At 41.8% G+C, this 21,916-nt stretch overlaps 1 protein-coding gene across 1 annotated transcript in view; it reads right to left on the bottom strand.

Annotated features, from left to right (window-relative positions):
• Positions 1–21,916, bottom strand: part of CALCR (calcitonin receptor) — a 316,710-nt gene that overhangs the window by 159,492 nt on the left and 135,302 nt on the right. Inside the window, exon 2 of the mRNA XM_077268171.1 lies at positions 14,391–14,475. Within this exon, the coding sequence (XP_077124286.1) occupies positions 14,391–14,468 (78 nt within the window). The 5' untranslated portion in view covers positions 14,469–14,475. The remainder of the gene's footprint in view (positions 1–14,390; positions 14,476–21,916) is intronic.

Raw genomic sequence — 21,916 nt, 5'->3', positions numbered from 1 at the left:
TCCATGCGGTGCTAACCCTGTCTGGCCCAGTTCCAGTCCAGCGGAGTTAGTACCATCACGCTTGAGTTCCTTCCTAGGTCTGATGTCCGGAGCCTGACGGCCGAAGTTATGAACCTGATTACCTCCGCTACCTGGTCCTGTGCCCTCCGTGTCCCAGCCGATGACCTGGGCTGCCACGCCAGTGTCCAGCCTGTGTCTGATGTCCCTCCGGTGTCTGATGTCCTGATTCCTGGGCTGCCACGCCAGTGTCCCAGCCGATGACCTGGGCTGCCACGCCAGTGTCCCAGATGTCCTGCCTGTGTCCAGATCTTCTGTCTATGTCCAGATGTCCTGTCTGTGTCCAGCTGTCCTGCCTACGTCCAGATCTTCTGTCTGTGTCCAGATGTGTCCTGCCTGTGTCCAGATGTCCTGCCTGTGTCCTGAGGTCCACCCTGAGATGACGTCCTTCTGGATCGGTGTCTGATGTTCTCCTGCTGAGCCTGTGCTACGCCTGAGGCCTGAGAGAGAGGCCGTCCTAGTAAGCCCGTGCCAGATGACCCTGGACTGCATCACCCTGTGATGACACCTGCCTGGTGTCTGATGTTCTCCAGCTGAGCCTGTGCTACGCCTGAGGCCTGAGAGGCCGTCCTAGTATGCCCGTGCCAGATGACCCGGGACTGCATCAACCCGTGATGACTCCTGCCATCGTCAGACGTCCATCTAAGCCTGTGTTCCTGATGTCCTGCCTGTGTTCCTGATGTCCTGCCTGTGTTCCTGAGGTCCACCCCGAGATGACGTCCTTCTGGGATCGGTGTCTGATGTTCTCCTGCTGAGCCTGTGCTACGTCCTATGCCTGAAAGATTGGCTGTCCTAGTATGCCCGTGCCAGATGACCCTGGACTGCATCAACCCGTGATGACTCCCGCCATTGTCTGACGTCTGAGTCGTGTACCCTTCCTAGACATGTGGAATCGGGATCCTGACATCATTATGTTCTTGTTATGTACTGTGCTATCATTTAAGTAAACTTTGTTTCTTCATACCTGAAGTTGTGCGGTGTAGTCTAGTTCTGCATATCTACATCTTGTTCACATGCTCAGCTGCCACAGACCCTGCTCGCTACCGTTCCCTAGTCTGGGTAGGTCCAGGTTACTCTGTGGTCCAGTGGGTCCACATTGCGTTCCTTTTTGGGACGCTCGCCCACGTCGTCATGGTCTGGCGACGTGGAGGTGTCGGCTCGGCCACGTTTTTGGTCGCAGCCGCAACAGAATGCTCTGGCCACGCCCAGTAGCAAAGAGGAAGTTTATATAGGAGCTGCTCCTCAGCAATAGGCTGAGGAAGCAACACAGGTGCACACTCAAACCCTGATAAAAGCAGGGTAGGTGTGGCCGCGCGCACCCTAAGCACAAACAGAAACCATTATAGCACTGACAGCACAGGAACTGAGGCTTAGGGCACCTGGCAGCGGCTGCTAGCCTGGACACACGTGAGAAGCCATGCACCAGCTGCAGAGGACCTCGCAAGCCAAGGCTAGCTTCCAAGCGGCAGCCAGGGACCGCACATGCGAGTGGCCATGCAGCAGAGCAGAGTCATCACAGCACATGTACAGCTACGCAGCGGTGGCAGGGAACTGAGCAGCATCCATACAGGTAACAGACAACAGTATCCCTGCACATTAGGGGGAGAGGAGCAAGGGTTAAAGCAGAGATATGCAAAAGTAACGCCGAAGAAATGAGGTATAAACCCAGCGGCGTTACAAATTGGATTGGAAGACTGGCGGCAGCGGAAGAGGTGGAGTGAGAGCCAAGAAGAGATGAGGAGAAGAAGACAGAGGAGCCAATTGGAAGACTGGCGGCAGCGGAAGAGGTGGAGTGAGAGTCGAGAAGAGATGACCACATCCCAGAATTTATTCAAGATGCAAATCTAATTTCTTGACCAAATGGAATTGAATATGGTGAATTCGAATTTCGGCAAATTCGATAATTTCTGCTAGAGCAGAATATCTTGAAAGACCCGACGGCAGCACACGGAGGGCGCATGGTTCTCTGCTAAGGAGCGGTACTGTCCACATTGCGCAGCCCTGTGCATGTGCCATAGAGATTATAAAGGCAAAAATGGAGCACTGCGATCACACCATGTGATTATCACACTCCACTAAGGAGCCAGATGGAGCACAGCAAAACGGATGGGAAGGGAAGCTCTGCAAAAAGGGAAAGATTAAAGTGGCGCCCCCGAATATTGCCCTGCACAACCCTGAGCTCCCCGATGTCCCTAGATTGGTTGTTTCGGCCTGCTCAGCGATCACGTTCCTCATCCCTGTCTTGCCCATCGCCAGTCGTGCTCTATAACACAGACACAAAGGGAGGCAGACAAGGGTAAAGAAAGCAGCAATAACTCTAAGTGCACGCAGGCAAAGGAATGGTGTACAGTGGGGAAATAAGTACTTGATACACTGTCGATTTTGCAAGTTTTCCCACCTACAATGAATGGAGAGGTGATTATCCATCAATTATAATTATAATTATCGACGTGGGGCTTCTATTAATTATCAGTCGGGAACTATTCGCAATGTACAGTCATTGGTTATAATGACTCTTCATCCATACTAATGAAATCAATCATGAAAGCAACATCAGAACTAATGTATGGATCCATAGCACTGCACGGGTCGATTTAAAGGGATAGTCCCGTATGAGTAAACATGTGAAATTATTTGCATAAAAAGTTATACAATTCTCCAATTTACTTTCTGTTTCAATTTCTCTTGGTTTTCAAGATGTCGGATGTGAAGAAGATCTCTAAAAAAAAGGCAGTAAATTGGTGCAGACAAAATGTTGTAAAATTGCATCATTTTTTTTTTCAATATACCCATAATATTAAAAGCAGGATTCTCTACTTTGGACATTTCTTTATCCTTGATAATCACTGATCGCAGCGTCTTACTGCTACAACTCACAAAAATCAATCGGGAGCAAGTATTAAATTCCCTACAGCACCCCCGCAGGAGAAATGAAGCATTACACATCTCATATTGAAATCAATGGACTACACATGTAAACTGAGTCCTCCAGCGAAAAAGAGACGCTCAAATCTCTGCTTTAGCTAACAGATGAGCAGCTTGAAAGGAGATACTCAGACGGCCTCCCATGGCTTAAAAAATTACCTACTAGGGAGTAACAATTCACAATGGGCTTTATATTAAAACCTGGTCATCACTATTAGCAAAAATATAAGAAAATGAGAATAATCTTCATTGGCTCACAAGACTACCACTAGGTGGCTCTATAGAGCACTGTAGACTAAAGAAAAGGGTCTACTCGACTCACACCAGCACGCCATGTGGTCAGGTATGGAACTGCAAGTATGGTTTTAAAGGGATTCGCTAGGACAATAACTTTATTGTGGTGTCATTAGAGGAAGTCATCAATATTTGGAAATCTGCCCTTCGAGATCATGGCTTTTCACTACAATATGGTGATTTTCTATGAAATTAATGGTGCAGACTCTTTACTAATTGGCAAAGATACCAAACCACCACCACCACCGAATCGAACATTGATGCCATAGCCTAAGGAGCAGCCATGAATGTTACACTCCAGAAGAACCTCTATGCTGTTAAACATGAATTGTGCAGAGACAAAAGAATCCCAGAGTAAAACATTACAATTTGATTCATGTTTCTTCTCTGTAAACTACTGATAAATAGTTATAAAATAGGTATAAATACGTTAAAGGGAATCTCTCAGAAGGTTTTTGCTGTATAATGTGAGAGCACCATGATGTAGGAACAGTGTTCTTTATTCCAGTAATGTGTCACATACTGGGCTGTGTTGTGATGATTCAATAACATCAGTGTTTTATCAGCAGGAGATTATCACTACAGGAATAGGTGTCTCGTGCCTCCTGGTCCAACCACACACCCACCACTGATTAGCAGCTTTCTGTAATTATACAGTGTCCACAGAAAACAGCCAATCAGTGGTGTGGGCGGGGTTATACAGGACTCAGCATTCAGAGCTCTGCTAGATCTACAGAAGAGAAAACTGAGATTGTATCACATCACTGCACCCAGTAAATCAAGTGACACATCACTGGAATCAGGGTTTCTACCCCTACATCATCCTGAGGTCAGATTACATAGCAAAAATGTACTGACAGATTCCCTTTAATAGAAAGAAAGATAGATAATAAATGGATGAATAGATTAATAATAAATAGATAGATAGATAATAGATGATGGATAGATAATACATAGATAGATAATAGATAGAAAAATATATAGATATTAAATAGACAGATGATATTAGATTACCGTAAATACACAAATATATAGATACAAAGTATCTACATTCTAGATATATGATGATTATGGAATAGAAAAATATACATACAGTACAGACCAAAAGTTTGGACACACCTTATCATTTAAAGATTTTTCTGTATTTTCATGACTATGAAAATTGTACATTCACACTGAAGGCATCAAAACTATGAATTAACACATGTGGAATTATATACTTAACAAAAAAGTGTGAAACAGCTGAAATTATGTCTTATATTCTAGGTTCTTCAAAGTAGCCACCTTTTGCTTTGATGACGGCTTGGCACACTCTTGGCATTCTCTTGATGAGCTTCAAGAGGTAGTCACCGGGAATGGTCTTCCAACAATCTTGAAGCAGTTCCCAGAGATGCTTAGCACTTGTTGGTCCTTTTGCCTTCACTCTGCGGTCCAGCTCACCCCAAACCATCTCGATTGGGTTCAGGTCTGGTGACTGTGGAGGCCAGGTCATCTGGCGTAGCACCCCATCACTCTTCTTTTTGGTCAAATAGCCCTTACACAGCCTGGAGGTGTGTTTGGGGTCATTGTCCTGTTGAAAAATAAATGATGGTCCAACTAAATGCAGACCGGATGGAATAGCATGCCGCTGCAAGATGCTGTGGTAGCCATGCTGGTTCAGTATGCCTTCAATTTTGAATAAATCCCCAACAGTGTCACCAGCAAAGCACCCCCACACCATCACACCTCCTCCTCCATGCTTCACGGTGGGAACCAGGCATGTAGAGTCCATCCGTTCACCTTTACTGCGTCACACAAAGACACGGTGGTTGGAACCAAAGATCTCAAATTTGGACTCATCAGACCAAAGCACAGATTTCCACTGGTCTAATGTCTATTCCTTGTGTTCTTTAGCCCAAACAAGTCTCTTCTGCTTGTTGCCTGTCCTTAGCAGTGGTTTCCTAGCAGCTATTTTACCATGAAGGCCTGCTGCACAAAGTCTCCTCTTAACAGTTGTTATAGAGATGTGTCTGCTGCTAGAACTCTGTGTGGCATTGACCTGGTCTCTAATCTGAGCTGCTGTTAACCTGCGATTTCTGAGGCTGGTGACTCGGATAAACTTATCCTCAGAAGCAGAGGTGACTCTTGGTCTTCCTTTCCTGGGGCGGTCCTCATGTGAGCCAGTTTCTTTGTAGCGCTTGATGGTTTTTGCCACTGCACTTGGGGACACTTTCAAAGTTTGCCCAATTTTTCGGACTGTCTGACCTTCATTTCTTAAAGTAACGATGGCCACTCGTTTTTCTTTACTGAGCTGCTTTTTTCTTGCCATAATACAAATTCTAACAGTCTATTCAGTAGGACTATCAGCTGTGTATCCACCAGACTTCTGCTCAACACAACTGATGGTCCCAACCCCATTTATAAGGCAAGAAATCCCACTTATTAAACCTGACAGGGCACACCTGTGAAGAGAAAACCATTCCCGGTGACTACCTCTTGAAGCTCATCAAGAGAATGCCAAGAGTGTGCAAAGCAGTCATCAAAGCAAAAGGTGGCTACTTTGAAGAACCTAGAATATAAGACATATTTTCAGTTGTTTCACAGTTTTTTCTTAAGTATATAATTCCACATGTGTTAATTCCTAGTTTTGATGCCTTCAGTGTGAATGTACAATTTTCATAATCATGAAAATACCAAAAAATCTTTAAATAAGTAGGTGTGTCCAAACTTTTGGTCTGTACTGTATACTGCATAGATACATAGATATAACATAGGTTGGTAGGTTAGTAGATAGATAATAATACATGCCATACATATGTATATACTGTATATTATATTGTCCGGTGACACGTAGTCTTCTCTTCCACATTGACGGTCGGTCCCCTACACAGATGGACTAATACCTGTGCTCCGGACAGTTGCAGGATGAGATATGCGGCAGTTTAGCAGCCGTACATATGATGTCACTCCTAAAAAGCCAAGTAAATGACGTCATACATACGACCACTAAGCCACCACCAGTGTCTTGTCGGCTGCTTCACAGTCACCAATCAGGAGAAAGAAGTGAAGACTGCAAACTATAAGATATCATATCTGGTAAGGAGCATCTCACATATCAGATAAGTCTGCAGACACTACTGAGGATTATACACTACTGGACACAACCATTCGCCTCTTTTGCGCCAAAGGAAATTCAGATTAGTCTACAGTTTCCCCTTGGTTTAATGACATCTGATGTGCATTATGAGGAGCTATTGGCTGCAAAGGGCCCGTATATTGTTCTTGTACAGGGGCCCTTTTCTGTCTCTGTCCGCCAGTGACCGTCTTCATTCTTGTACGCAATGTTAGGCTACAGCCAGGCTTGGAATCATCAGATTTAAAGAGTAATTTGTTTTCTCCAGAAATAAATACTACACAAAAATAAGACACTTTGTAATTTACCTTATCAGGGAGATCTGCTTCTTTCTTCTCCTCTTAAATTCTCAAGTCAAGGGTAAAATGTCTTCAGTAAATACAGACTTTCCCATTACTGAGATAGGATATGACAGTTGGTGCTCATAAAGTTCTATGGAAAGAGGAGGAGCTAGAGGAACACACCGACCTTCTGCTGCAAGTTCTCCTGAAACCTCAGATACACTTTTCCATAGAACTTTTTTTTAAGCACCAATTGTAACTGTCGTTTCAGGAGAACTTGCAGCAGAATGTCTGTGTGTTCCTCTAGCTTCTCACCTCTCCCCCCTCCATAGAATTTAAAAAGCACCAACCATCAACTTCTATCTCAGCTATTGGAAAATCTGACTTCACTGATTACAGATTTTACCCATGAAGTGAGAATGAAAGATCAGTCCAGGAGAAGAAAGAAGCAGATTCGATAAGAAAGTGACTCTTTCACGCTATCACGATCATAGACATACATTTACGTCAAGCATAGACATACATTTACGTGATGAAGCCCTGCTATGTATAGCATAGGCGATTGCAGCTTGTAGTCCCCTAAGGGGACTATTACATTCAGTAAAGATTGAGACAAAAAAAGTTTTGAAAAATATTTAAAAAAAAAGTTCAAATCACCCACATTTTATCCCATTAAAAATAAAACAATTAAAAAAATACACATATTTGAATCACTGTGTCCGTAAAAGTCTGATCTAATAAGATAAATTAATACAATCGGTAAACGACGTAATGAGAAAAAGAAGCAAAACGCCAGAATTACATTTTTCTTGGCAGCCACAACATTACAATAAAACGCAATAAGACATAATGAAAACATTGTATGTTCCCCAAAATGGTATCAATAAAACGCTCAGCTCAGGGAGCCAAAAATAAGCCATCATCCAACCCCAGATCCCGAAAAATAAAAACGCCATGGCTCTTAGAAAATGTCGACATAAGCAAAATTTTGCTTTCTTACAAATTTTTGAATTGTTTTTCACTACTTAAATAAAAAAATAATAATAAAGTATTCATGCTTGGTATCTGTGCTCTCGTAATGACCTGGGGAATCATATTAAGGTCAGCTTTATCATAGAGTGAACATGGTAAATATAACACCCAAAAAAACATTATGGAATTACACTTTTTTTACAATTTTAACCCACTTGGAATTATTTTCCCGCTTTCCAGTGCATCACATGATAAAACGAATAGTATCATTCAAAAGCATAACTTGTCCCCATAAAACAAGCCTTCACACCGGCACGGGGACGGAAAAATAAAAAAGTTATGGCTCTTTTGAAAAAGGGGAGGAAAAAAAATAAAAAATGCAAAAACAGAAAATCGAATGGGTTATGAAGGGGTTAAGCTATCTGTTGGGGTCTATTTTTAATTGTGAGAGTTAAGAAGTGTATAAGAATTTTCCTAAAAACTTAATGGGTACCTGTCATTTACCTTTTCGTCATAACTCAAATCGTACACGTGAAAATCAGAAACTTTGTTATAAAACTTATCAGATAAATCTGCTTTTTTCTCCTTCTGAGCTGATCATATATAAAATTTGTAAATCAGTGAAGACACCTTTTCCTATTACCGAGATACAGAGATGACAGTTGCTGCTTGTAAGAGTCTATGGAGAGAGGAAGGGGAGGAGCTAGAGGCGGAAACTGACATTCCGCTGCAAGTTCTCCGCAACTTTAAAGAGTTTTGAAATTTTGAATTTCACTTTTCAAACTGAGAAAGAAGCGCAGCGCACATATCTATCCCTAGCACCCAAAGTGTGTCTTAATTACCATATAAATGACTCTTTATCGTGGCTGCTCTGATACTGGGGACGTGAACGCAGCTGGGAGCAATCTAATCTGAAAAATCAATGTGGAGAGACATTTTGCAGCTTGACTGCACATCATTTGACTTTCACCATCCAGGGAACTGAGCTTTATGCTGAACTGGGCTCGATGCAACTGGACAAATCTGCAACTCAATAGGAATGTGAAAATGTTTACCGCCAAGCCAGGAAAACGGTGACCGGAGATATAGATAAAGAAGCGCAATGTATTTTAATGGCAAATAAGGATATTTATTAGGAAAATCTGTAATTTTTAACTCCTTCTCCGGATATATTGAGTGCTGCGGTAATGGAACAATTGTGCTTGTTCTGGGGTTGCCATGACTGCGTCACCAGACTTCGGTATATGGACTTTAATGATAGTAGAGGCTAATACATAAAAATCAATGAACAGAGGAGATTGTAATAATAATATTTATGATAATAATACATCTATGGTGGTTGGGTACCTAACTATCCTTTAAGATCAAGAAATGGGGGCAGCTCTCGCGGGTAAATTCCTCTTTTTTGCTTTGGCTCTAAGAAATTTAAAAGCTACACAGCTTTCTCTATGATCGGGCAGAGCACTCACAAAACGCTCTACCCCGTCATTAAAGGAATAGTTAGATCTGTACAATGTATAAATTGTTTAAGAACTTGCTAGAAAGTGCATCTTGAAGTTTGTAAAATGTAAAGGTAAGATCTGCCGTTTGACTTTCAAGTTTCCTTGGAACATAATATAGAACCTAAAATACGGCTTTTCTCGCAGATTTTTTCATACCGCATTAATAGGATTATCATAGGAATTAATCTTTCGCTGCTGATAAGAAGGATCTCACCGGGGCCGCGGCTCGTGTTCTTTTCTTTGGTCTAATCTAAACGGTAATTGCCAACTTTAGAAAGATCTAATTATCCACTTCAAGTTCTGCCCAAAAACAGATTTAATTATTAATTGCAGAGCAAAAATGTCATTATTAGCTAGCTCTAGAGGCCTCAGAACTCCACTTGAGTACCCTAGATACGTTGCTCTGGACTCTCCCAACACACCGGAGAGAAATCACTAACCCCATCATGGTTCACTCTCTCAGAATCTGGGACTCATTAAAATACTCCTCACATTTAATATCTTCATTCTTACCCTTGGCCCCGTTGTGGGGTAATGCCCAGTTCCCCTCGGGAGTGGATTCCCTTAGGGACTTCCGACTATGGGTCACGGCGGGAATAACGAGAGTTCACCATCTCATCAACATGGATGAGCTCATCCCATTTTCTGCTTTGAGTGAAAAATACCATCTCCCACCAAGAGAAATATTTCGATACTTGCAACTTAAAAATTTTGTTCAATCTCTACTAAGAAACTCTGCCCCCCCCTATTCCTTCACCCCCTTTGAACAGAGATGCCGCCAAAACCCACACGCTCCAGGTATCATATCCCTTCTTTACTCACACATCAACTCTCCAACCCACAGGCGGTGCCTGGGCTACACCTCTCGCTGGGAGTCTGATATTGGTTCAACCCTGACGGACTCGGAATGGATCCAGATTTGGTCTTCCTCCACTGGAGGCTTGCTTAACACCCTCATGCTAGAGACCAATTACAAAGTACTTACAAGATGGTACTTGACCCCAGCTAGAGTGGCGAAGGCAGTCGCTAATTACTCTCCAAACTGTTTTTGGGGATGTAACTCTATTAGGAGATATGCTTCATATTTGGTGGCTATGCCCAACGGCTCGAAGGTTTTGGACCAGGGTATACTACTTGATTCTCTCAATAACAAATATCAACCTTAGGAAAAACCCCTGGGAAGCCCTACTAAACAAGCGTATCCCCAATATTTCTAAATATTCCCGAGCCCTTATCACGTTTATTTTCTTAGCAGCCAAGCAAACTATAGCCTCGGCTTGGAAAAAACCTGGCTTGGATTTGTCGGGAGTTAAATCTCGTCTATCATGGTACATGGTAAACGAAAAATTATCAGCTATACTCACTGACAAAGTAGAGAGATTCGAACTTACTTGGCTCCCCTGGGCAGAATACGCCAGCCACACCCCTTTCGCTATTCCGGTATCTCGACTATCTAACCGTAGTCCTCAGGCTTCTGATTAAAATTACCCAAATGGGTATGGATTTATTATAACCTCTTCTCGGGTCCCCCTTCCCTTCCCCCTCCCCTAACCCTTGTCCCCCCTTTGTGTGTGTTTTTGTCGTTGTTACACTCGTCCTTTGATATGACTCATCTTAAGTTTATTGCCAGTTACCAGAACATAAATGAAGGACTGTTACCCCCTTGTTATGACGCAATGTACTATATGATAATACTAAAGTTTCTTCTTTTCCTGTATCATATATGCAAACTTCAATAAAAATGTATTGTTTAAAAAAAAAAAATGTCATTATTAGGTGAATGGGAAGGATGGTGACACAGAGCTTTGGACTTGTAACAATACATGATTGGGATGGAGGGGTATCGTAACCTCCTATTAACAAACTGCAGTCTCATCAGAATGGAGACATTCCCACTCCAGGGCTGCAGACCCCCTTAACACAAGAGTCACACATGCACCTGACCGTCCATATGATGTATAGGAAAATATAAATCATCAGGCCAGGCATCTTCTCCATAGTCCAATTCTGTTATGCTCTGCATCTTCTGATAGTTTTATATCATAGCTGTGATGCTCTGTGTATTCTGACACTTTTCTATCAAAACAGCGATGCTCTGCATATTCTGACCCCTTTCTATCATAGCTGTGATGCTCTGCATATTCTGACCCCTTTCTATCATAGCTGTGATGCTCTGCATGTTCTGACACTTTTCCATCATAGCTGTGATGCTCTGCATGTTCTGACACTTTTCTATCATAGCTGTGATGCTCTGCATGTTCTGACACTTTTCTATCATAGCTGTGATGCTCTGCATGTTCTGACACCTTTCTATCATAGCTGTGATGCTCTATATGTTCTGACACCTTTCTATCATAGCTGTGATGCTCTACATTTTCTGACACTTTTCTATCATAGCTGTGATACTCTACATGTGCTGACACCAGTTTATCATAGCTGTGATGCTCTGTGTGTCCTGACACCATTTTATTATAGCTGTGATGCTCTGCTTGTCCTGACAGCTTTCTATCATAGCTGCAATTTGCTGCTTATTCTGAATTCTTTTTATCATAGCTGCGTTCAGGGCCGCCATCAGGGCATTACTGTCTTTACTGCTGTATGGGGCCCAGTGAACAGAAGCAAAGAGTTGGGCCTGGAGCCAGTCTGGGCACTCCCATCATTTGCTTCTGCTCACTAGGCCCCAGGGTATAATGAAGTATTCTGAACCGTCACTCTGCCATTGGCGGCGCACATCTTGGTCCAGGGAGCTTTCCTGGTGCTGTATGGCCCTCAAAACAGAATGACAGAGAGGCTACAGGGAAGCTCCCTCTGTCTTTTTTGTGATGTGCTGGTGCCTACAGGATGACGTAATCACGCATGTGCTGGCATGTCCATGTGTCACTTGACAGAATACCAGAAGTGGAGCTGTGCCTGCAGGGGATTGTATAAGAGGTAAGTATGAAAAACTTTTAATAAACTTTTTAATAAAATGAATTAAATTGGTGTGGACATAGGACATCAAATGATGATGAATTGAGGGTGGAGGACAACAAAAGATGAATTGGGGATGGGGAGCAGAAAAAAAACGTCCCTTGTATGTGGTATTATTGGTTATTTTAAAAAATGTATGTGTTGCATTCCCTCATTGAAAAATAAATAAAAATATACCTAAAAAGAGTATTGGATATTTTAAGGAATATTTAATAGTTTAGAGTATAGTAGGGCTTGGCCAAAAGAGTCTACGTGTCGTGGTGGTGGCCTAAAAAAAATCTTTTGGACAAAACATAAGCTGATGGCTATGTGTGTGATCTGGTGTTCGATGGGAACTGTTATTGTGTGATAGGTGAGGACGTGGTGCAGAAGAAAAGTTTTTCCAAGAGCGGGTGGTGAGACTGTGGAAAGTATGAGTGGGTAGAGGCGGAGCTGATGTGGAGCCTGGGCGAAGTCTTAAGGGGGGCCCTGAAATTCCTGATGGCAGCCCTGGCTGCGATTCTCTGCCTGTACTGACACCTTTCTAGCAAAGCTGTGATGCTCAACATGTTCTGATACATTTCTATCATAGCTGTGATGTGCTGCATGTTCTCACAGCTATCATAGCTGTGGTGCTATGTGCTCTGACATCTTTTTAGCATAGCTGTGATGCTCTGTGTGTCCTGACACTTTTCTCTAATAGCTCCAATGCTCCGCATATTCTAACACTTCTCTATCATAACTGTGATGCTCTGCATGTTCTGACACCTTTCTATCATAGCTGTGATGCTCTGTGTATTCTGCCACCTTTCTATCATAGCTGTGATGCTCTGTATATTCTGCCACCTTTCTATCATAGCTGTGATGCTCTGCGTGTTCTGAAACCTTTCTATCATAGCTGTGATGCTCTGTGTATTCTGCCACCTTTCTATCATAGCTGTGATGCTTTGCATGTTCTGACACCTTTCTATCATAGCTGGGATGCTCTGCATCTATTATGGACAGCAATAACTTATTTAGCAATTTTTGTCACAGTATTTCTTCTGTAGAATCGACCAAGCTGACAGTCAATGTTATTCACTTAACCTCTCTGGAGATTTAATGTTGGGAAATGCTCCAAAAGTATATGTCAAAAAGTACAGTACAAAAGTGATCTCAAAAGAGCCTTAAAGTAAATGTCTTCCTTTTATTATCATATTGTTTCGAAACCTTGAAACTTGCTGATTAATTTAATAAATTGTCCATTTACTGGTCAGTGCTAACGAGATAAATTATTTAATGCTGTCTTCCTGCAGTCACCACTAGGGGGAGTTGAGGAACTTATTGCATTCTGTCTGATGAATGCATAGTTTACAGTGCATTCATATGCTCCCTCTAGTGGCAGCTACAGGTAGTCTGGATCTTGACTTTTAAATGTCTAAATATTAGATTTGGAGCTTTGTATCAGTAAAACTAAGCTGTGACTACTATAGAGAAATAGTTTGAAAAAAAAATTAATTAACAGAAAATTGAAATTAATATGTAAAATTAGACATTCACTTTACATTTATTTCCAGACATGGACTTAGTGATTAGTGAAAATAGAAAAATATTATAACATTTTAATAAACACAATATTTATAATTTTGTAAGTGAGAAAAGCATATCCCGCTGCTCGGCAATCACAGATAGCTGAAATATTATTTTCCAAAGTGGCTTCTAGATATTGCTTAATAATTTACAGAGCTGAACTCCAGTGACTGTCAAGATTTATTGCAACAAAGCATTATTAGGGTATGTGCACACGTCAGGATTTCTTGCAGAAATTTTCCAGACAAAAACTGGACATTTCTGCCAGAAAACCGCATGCGTTTTTTTCGCGTTTTTTCATGCGTTTTTTTTCCAAATGCATAGAATTGCGGGAAAAACGCGGAAAATCCGCAAAATTAATGAACATGCTGCTTTTTTTACCGCGATGCGTTTTTTTTCGCGGAAAAAAACGCACCATGTGCACAAAACATGCAGAATATATTCTAAATGATAGGATGCATAATGTATGCGTTTTTAAAGCGTTTTTATCACAAAAAAAGCGAAAAAACCTGAACGTGTGCACATAGCCTAAATATGGCAAGTTCTATCACTTGATACACATTCTTAAAGGAGTTGTCCACCTCTTCGATATTGATGAGCTATGCTAAGTTTGCCAAGCAACTATCTAAAGTCTAAAAGCAACTTTAGGCTACTGGTTTTAGCAAATGAAAAAAAAAAAATTGGGAATATTACATTGATGACATTTGTAGATACTCTTGTAATACTTACAACAAAAAGAACGATTAGTAAGAAGCAGCAGTGATTTGTTTTTTCCTCCATTGCTTCCTTAAGAAATGTAAATTTCATTTTTTTTCTGTAAAAAAAAAAAGCAAAAAGAAAATGTTATGAAAATTTAGATATTTTATGTACAAATTAATTGCTTAAGATAAGATAAAAAAAACCTTTTAAATTTCCTTATCCAGCGAAATCCTATATATTCCTACCACTACCGTAGATTGCACTATACAGTATACTGCACTGAGCCTCACTAGGTAAATACCGCCATATAGTGCTCACCAAATGAATCTCATACCATTAGTGCTACACCATTAATATTTTGTGGTAGTGGTCACAATTCTCAATCTGTTTTAATAAGGGCAGCTCAAGCTGTTTGTTCAACCTCAAAGATAGCATACCCCCAAAGCCAGTGATGGTTAAACGTGGCCTCTCAGCCAAAACTGACAGTGTAAACTAAGCACACAGTAAAAATCTTAATTTTAGTGATCTAGTCACAGAAAAAAAAATGCTAAGCTGCTTGGTGCAGAGTGTTGCTCCAATAACCAAAAAGAGAGGCGGGGTCATGCAAAACCAGTGGGCGGAACAATGTCGTGAGTGTCTTGGCCACACCAAGGGTGCACCAATCATCTTAATTAGCAAGCTTGATTAAAGTTCAGTTTTTGCAGAACAGAGGAGGGAATTAGATGTCAATTTTTTATTGGGGCTTTACCCCCTAGACGCACCAACAAATTATAATGTCAATTTGGGCTGACGCACTTCCTTTAACTAGTATCATACATTTTTAATATGGGATCCTGAGTCCCAATGCAAAATTTGTAAAAGGGTCTTTACCTAGCAAATGCCATCTATATATAACACGGGTGCCTCCTTCTATAACACAGGGTCCTTTATTTCCCCTGTAGGTACCAGAGCACAGGTGTGGATGCTACCTCTGTGCCCCATAAAATGAAGCAACTGCTACTGGTCCCCATTGTGAGGCCTACCCAAAGATGGTGATCCACTAGTCGGCCGCCCCTCCAGTAAGACCTGGATTTACAGAGTGGCCATATAAAGTAGAGGCACGTTTCATTGGGAGAAGAGCGATTTGGAGTCCATTATGTCCAGATTATATTCTCACAGTGAATAATGTATTTTATCAAGTCCAAAACTTAAAACATTAAATATTCAAATTTGGGCAAGGCTTGAAAACACTGGCGAGAGTTGATCTTAGCATGCAAATCAGAATCTATTCTAATGAGTTGGCAGATATAACAGCAAGCCGCCTAAAAACCACTGTGACTAAACCTCGGCGGTATCAATTTACTGCTCTCCAAGAAGACATTAAAATATTTTCAGTCACAGCACATCAGTAGCTAACCCACCCCCCCACATCTGAATTCTGGAAATACACAATTTTGCTCTCTCGTTTTATTAAACAAGCTTCTAAAACAGCCTAATATATATCTAATCTATAAAGCTGAATGTGCGTGTGTGTGTGTTTGTGTGTGTGTATATATATATATATATGTGTATGTGTCCGGGATTGGCATCTGCACCGTCACAGCTACAGCCACAAAATTTGCACAGTGACACCATCTGCAGCAAGTTGATGCTGCAGCTCTCTGGAGGTGGTCTGAGGATTGTCCTTGACTGATCTCACCATTCTTCTTCTCTGCCTTTCTGATGTTTTTCTTGGCCTGCCACTTCTGGCCTTAACAAGAACTGTACCTGTGTTCTTCCATTTCCTTACTATGTTCCTCACAGTGGAAATTGACAGGTTAAATCTCTGAGACAGCTTTTTGTATCCTTCCCCTGAACAACTATGTTGAATAATCTTTGTTTTCAGATCATTTGACAGTTGTTTTGAGGAGCCCATGATGCCACTCTTCGGAGGAGATTCAAACAGGAGAACAACTTGCAAGTGGCCACTTTAAGTAGCTTTTCTCATGATTGCATACACCTAGCTATGAAGTTCAAAGCTCAATGAGGTTACAAAACCAAAAAAAGTGCTTTAGTAAGTCAGTAAAAAGTAGGTAGGAGTATTTAAAACAAGAAAATGATAAGGGTGCCCATACTTATGCACCTGTCAAATTTTGTTTGAATGCAGATTGCACATTTTCTGTTAGTACAATAAACCTCATTTCAAGGCAGAAACATTACTGTGTCCAATGTTATGATCTGGTGGCCTAAGAGCAGCATGAGACGTACTCTGGAGAAGGTGGTACCTGTACTGACCGCAGACCCTGAACTTAACACCGCAACTAGAAGTAGCCGTGGAATGTACCTCTCACTCCCTAGACATCTCGACACAGCCGGAGGACTAATTACCCCTAGAGATAGAAAAGGGAAAACTATCTTGCCTCAGAGAAAATCCCCAAAGGATAGACAGCCCCCCACAAATATTGACTGTGAGAGGAGAGGGAAAAAACATACACAGACTGAAATCAGAATTTAGCAAAGGAGGCCACTTCTAGCTAAATAGAAAGGATAGGACAGAGTACTATGCGGTCAGTATTAAAACACTAGAAAATATCCACCACAGAAAATACAAAATCTCCACATCTAACTAAAGATATGGAGGGTATATCTGCATCTCCAGAGATACCAGCTTGGCTAAACAAATCCTTATACAGACCAAGCTGGACAAGACAAAACATGGAAAAGAACTGAACAATAAGGCCCACAGCATGTGGACAGCAAAAATGAAGGCCAGAACTTATCTTTGTTGAAATGAACAGCAAAGCAGGAGAGACCAGGCAGGGATGTGAATCCTCCAGGAACAATGGACAACTGGCACTGACTAAAGGGTCAAGCAAGACTAAATAGCCCAGTCAGAATTGCAAAAAGTGGACACACCTGATAAATGCTGCGATCCAGAGACAGCAGCGCTACCACTTATAACCACCGGAGGGAGCCCAAGAACAGAATTCACAACAGTCCAATAGTTATTAGATATATGAAACTGAAATAGCTGTTGCAAAAAAAACAATTTTTATAAAACATTAAGCTTAAGATTAATAGGGGTGCCCAAACTTTTTCATATGACTGTATATACTTAACAAAAAAGTGTGAAACAACTGAAAATATGTCTTATATTCTAGGTTCTTCAAAGTAGCCACCTTTTGCTTTGAAGACTGCTTTGCACACTCTTGGCATTCTCTTGATGAGCATCAAGAGGTAGTCACCGGGAATAGTTTTAACTTCACAGGTTTAATAAGTGGGATTTCTTGCCTTATAAATGGGGTTGGGACCATCAGTTGTGTAGTGCAGAAGTCTGGTGGATACACAGCTGATAGTCCTACTGAATAGACTGTTAGAATTTGTATTATGGCAAGAAAAAAGCAGCTAAGTGAAGAAAAACGAGTGGCCATCATTACTTTAAGAAATGAAGGTCAGTCAGTCCGAAAAATTGCGAAAACTTTGAAAGTGTCCCCAAGTGCACTGGCAAAAACCATCAAGCACTACAAAGAAACTGGCTCACATGAGGACCGCCCCAGGAAAGGAAGACCAAGAGTCACCTCTGCTTCTGAGGATGTTTATCCAAGTCACCAGCCTCTGAAATCGCAGGTTAACAGCAGCTCAGATTAGAGACCAGGTCAATGCAACACAGAGTTCTAGCAGCAGACACATCTCTACAACAACTGTTAAGAGGAGACTTTGTGCAGCAGGCCTTCATGGTAAAATAGCTGCTAGGAAACCACTGCTAAGGACAGGCAACAAGCAGAAGAGACTTGTTTGGGCTAAAGAACACAAGGAATGGAGATTAGACCAGTGGAAATCTGTGCTTTGGTCGATGAGTCCAAATTTGAGATCTTTGGTTCCAACCACCGTGTCTTTGTGCGACGTAGAAAAGATGAACGATGGACTCTATATGCCTGGTTCCCACCGTGAAGCATGGAGGAGGTGTGATGGTGTGGGGGTGCTCTTGCTGGTGACACTGTTGGGAATTTATTCAAAATTGAAGGCATACTGAACCAGCATGGCTACCACAGCATCTTGCAGCGCATGCTATTCCATCCGGTTTGCGTTTAATTGGACCATCATTTATTTTTCATTTATTTTTCAACAGGACAATGACACCAAACACACCTCCAGGCTGTGAAAGGGCTATTTTACCAAGAGGGAGAGTGATGGGTGCTATGCCAGATGACCTGGCCTCCACAGTCACCAGACCTGAACCCAATCAAGATGGTTTGGGGTGAGCTGGACCGCAGAGTGAAGGCAAAAGGGCCAACAAGTGCTAAGCATCTCTGGGAACTCCTTCAAGATTGTTGGAAGACCATTCCTGGTGACTACCTCTTGAAGCTCATAAAGAGAATGCCAAGAGTGTGCAAAGCAGTCATCAAAGCAAAAGGCGGCTACTTTGATGAACCTAGAATATAAGACATAATTTCAGTTGTTTCACACTTTTTTGTTAAGTATATAATTCCACATGTGTTAATTCATAGTTTTGATGCCTTCAGTGTGAATGTACAATTTTCATAGTCATGAAAATACAGAAAAATCTTTAAATGAGAAGGTGTGTCCAAACTTTTGGTCTGTACTGTATATATATATATATATATATATATATGTATATATATAAACACGTTACAAGAAACTGACAGGCGTCATAAGTAAATGGGACATACCGTACATTTATTAATGAAATGGAAAAAAACAGTAGGGTGGTATAATCATTTTGTTTTCACAATATTCACACTTTGCACAAATTAAATAACTGCACAAATAAAACTTAATAATAATAATAATAATAATAATCACATTATATTCCCATACCCAAACAACGCCACATGTAAGAAGCATCCAAAGTCATATTTGACGCTAACAGTCAGAGCCAAACTGGGCCTGAGATGAACAACACCTCTTAAAAATAGAAGTTTAAGATGTGAAAAGTTCATACAAATGACTTATGTCTATGTCCACTTAAACATATCTGCACATAATTATCAAAACTGAGAAGACCAAAAATCTTAGTGATCTACACACGGAGTCTACAATGGCCTGATTAGGTACTGTGGGTGATTAGATGTGCAGCGAATTGTCTCACTCCTTTGAACAAAAATCCCATACGTGTAATATATCTTATTAGTTTGGTAAGCAGTGTCTTAACATGATGAAAATGTTATGTCGTGGCTAGGGACTGTGGGTACCTACCTGATCCCTCGAACTAGGGGGCAACCTAGGCTCTGTCCCCCGGATTTCCCCAGAAGGTGAAGATGCCGGGGTCACATACTTTGCTGTTCTCCTGTCTTAACCCTTATCTGTTACTCCCCCCACCCAGATAGGTGTGAGGTCGAAATGTGTAGGATTACACTAACCAGACTGACAGTGGTAGACAGGGATAAAAGAAAACTACAATCATACAAATACACTCACAAAACAACATAGTGGGAAACAGGAGAAATAGGAAGGAGAAACCAAGTGGGAGATGATGAGGATAACTTGCAAACCAACACCATGCAGCAATCTTCAGAAAAACTCTCCAGTCGCCAACTCCAATCACTGAACTTCTCCTTCAACACTAAACTAGGAAGTTTGAACTATCACTGGCAACTCTAAAGTGCCAGTGTAGAGCATATATAGCAGAGGGGAGTGGCCAACACTGAATAGCTTAGACACTTCAGGATGGAGAGCTCCAGAAGACCAACTGAACTGATTAACCCTTGTAATGACAGAGCATGGAAAACCTGCTGTCATGATCCAGTCCGGAGTTTGTTTTCTGTTATTCCCTCTCTGGACTGGTCATGCAGGGGTTAACACCCTCTGCCCCGTTTTGGAGCTGGCTGGGTTTTTTCAGTCCTCTGCAGTCTGCAGGACAGCATCAGTGATAGTTCATGCTTCCAGGCTACATCAGCTGACCCGTATACCCTGGTGATCCTTCTGCCTCTGACTTCCCGTATTTGTGTGAGACCCATTCCCTATCCCTGATGTAGTGTTCGTCTGGTGGTTTTCCTTACAGTGTATGACTCGGCCTGATCTCTGAACCCCACCTCTTGCTTTCTGTCTGATACCTCATTCTCTGACTGGCTTTGACTTATGGCTTGTACCCCGACTTCGTCTTACGTCTCACGTTTTGGATACCGTGCTCCTGTTTTGGCTCTGACTTCTGGCTTGTCTCTGACTTTGTGCATGCTGTGACCTCTGGTACCTCTGCTCCTGGGTCCTGACAGTTTGTGACTCTGCTCATCTGACCACTCTTTTGTTACCTGTGACACCTGTGAGGCCGCTCAGTGTTGCTATGCTGTTAGTGTGCAACCTCTCGTCCCTCACCAGCACCCCCTGGTGGAGGTTGCGCTAAACTGCACTGCAGCCACATCACACCTGCACTGTTTAATAAGATGGTAAAGCAGTTATAATATTAATAAGTGCAGGAGTTCGTGTAACCAGACGCCATAATCTTCTGGCCCCTTTCTGTCGCGGTATCCCTGTGACAGAAAAGTTCCTGTATTTCATCATGGTTACACTAGATGTTGTACAAGGTAGATATGCTGATAACAGACTGTGATTGGAAAGAAGGGTGATAACATGAAGAAAAGTTCCTGCATTCCCTCCTGAAATCAATGGAAAATCTACAGGGTAGAGAAGACAGTAACAGACAGTATTTGCTAAAGGGATGATAAAATGAAGAAAAATTCTTGTATCCCCTCCCCTGATGGGGAAAGACTGTGATTGGTAAGATAGGTGATATCATGAGGAAAAGTTCCTGTATCCCATGATAAAATCACTGGAGGCCTTACAACATAGAGATGATAGTTCAAGACTGTGATTGGTAAGAGAGGTGATAACATGGAGAAACACTGGAGGCTGTATAAGGAAGAGATAACAGTAGCAGACTGTGAATGGTAAGATGGGTGACAACATGAAGAAAAGTACTTATGTCCCCTCCTGGAAACAATAGAGGCTGTACAAGGTAGAGATGATAATAATACACTGTGAGTTGGAAAGAAGGGTGATAACATGAAGAAAAGTTCCTGCATTCCCTCCTGAAATCAATAGAGACTGTACAGGGTAGAGAAGACGGTAACAGACTGCAATTACTAAAAGGGGTGATAACATGGAGAAAAGTTCTGGCGTCCCCTCTAGGAAACACTGGAGGCTGAAACAGTTCCTTTAGCCCCTCCTGAAAACACAAGAGGCTGTGCAAGGTAGAGCTGATGTAAACAGGATGTAATTGGCAAGAGGGCTAATAACATGAAGAAAAGCTCTTGTATACCCTCTAGGAAACTCTGGAGGCTGTATAAGAAAGTGATGACAGTAGCAGACTTGGCAAGACGGGTGATAACATGAAGAAAAGTTCTTGCATCTCCTCCTGAAAACACCAGAGGCTGTACAAAGTAGAAATGACACAACCAGACTGTAATTCGTAAGATGGGTGATAACATAAAGAAAAGTTCTTGTATCGTCTCCATGAAACACTGGGGCTAAAACTTTGCATGTCGGCACTACACATTTCCATCACCGTTACACATTTCCACCACTACATTTCTCAATATTAAAAATAGGCCCAGAGAGGTACTAAAGTAAAATAAGAATCA

The sequence above is a fragment of the Ranitomeya variabilis genome, chromosome 6 (genome assembly GCF_051348905.1).
Source record: "Ranitomeya variabilis isolate aRanVar5 chromosome 6, aRanVar5.hap1, whole genome shotgun sequence".
Taxonomy (NCBI): domain Eukaryota; kingdom Metazoa; phylum Chordata; class Amphibia; order Anura; family Dendrobatidae; genus Ranitomeya; species Ranitomeya variabilis.
This window is presented reverse-complemented; position numbering and strand designations above follow the sequence as displayed.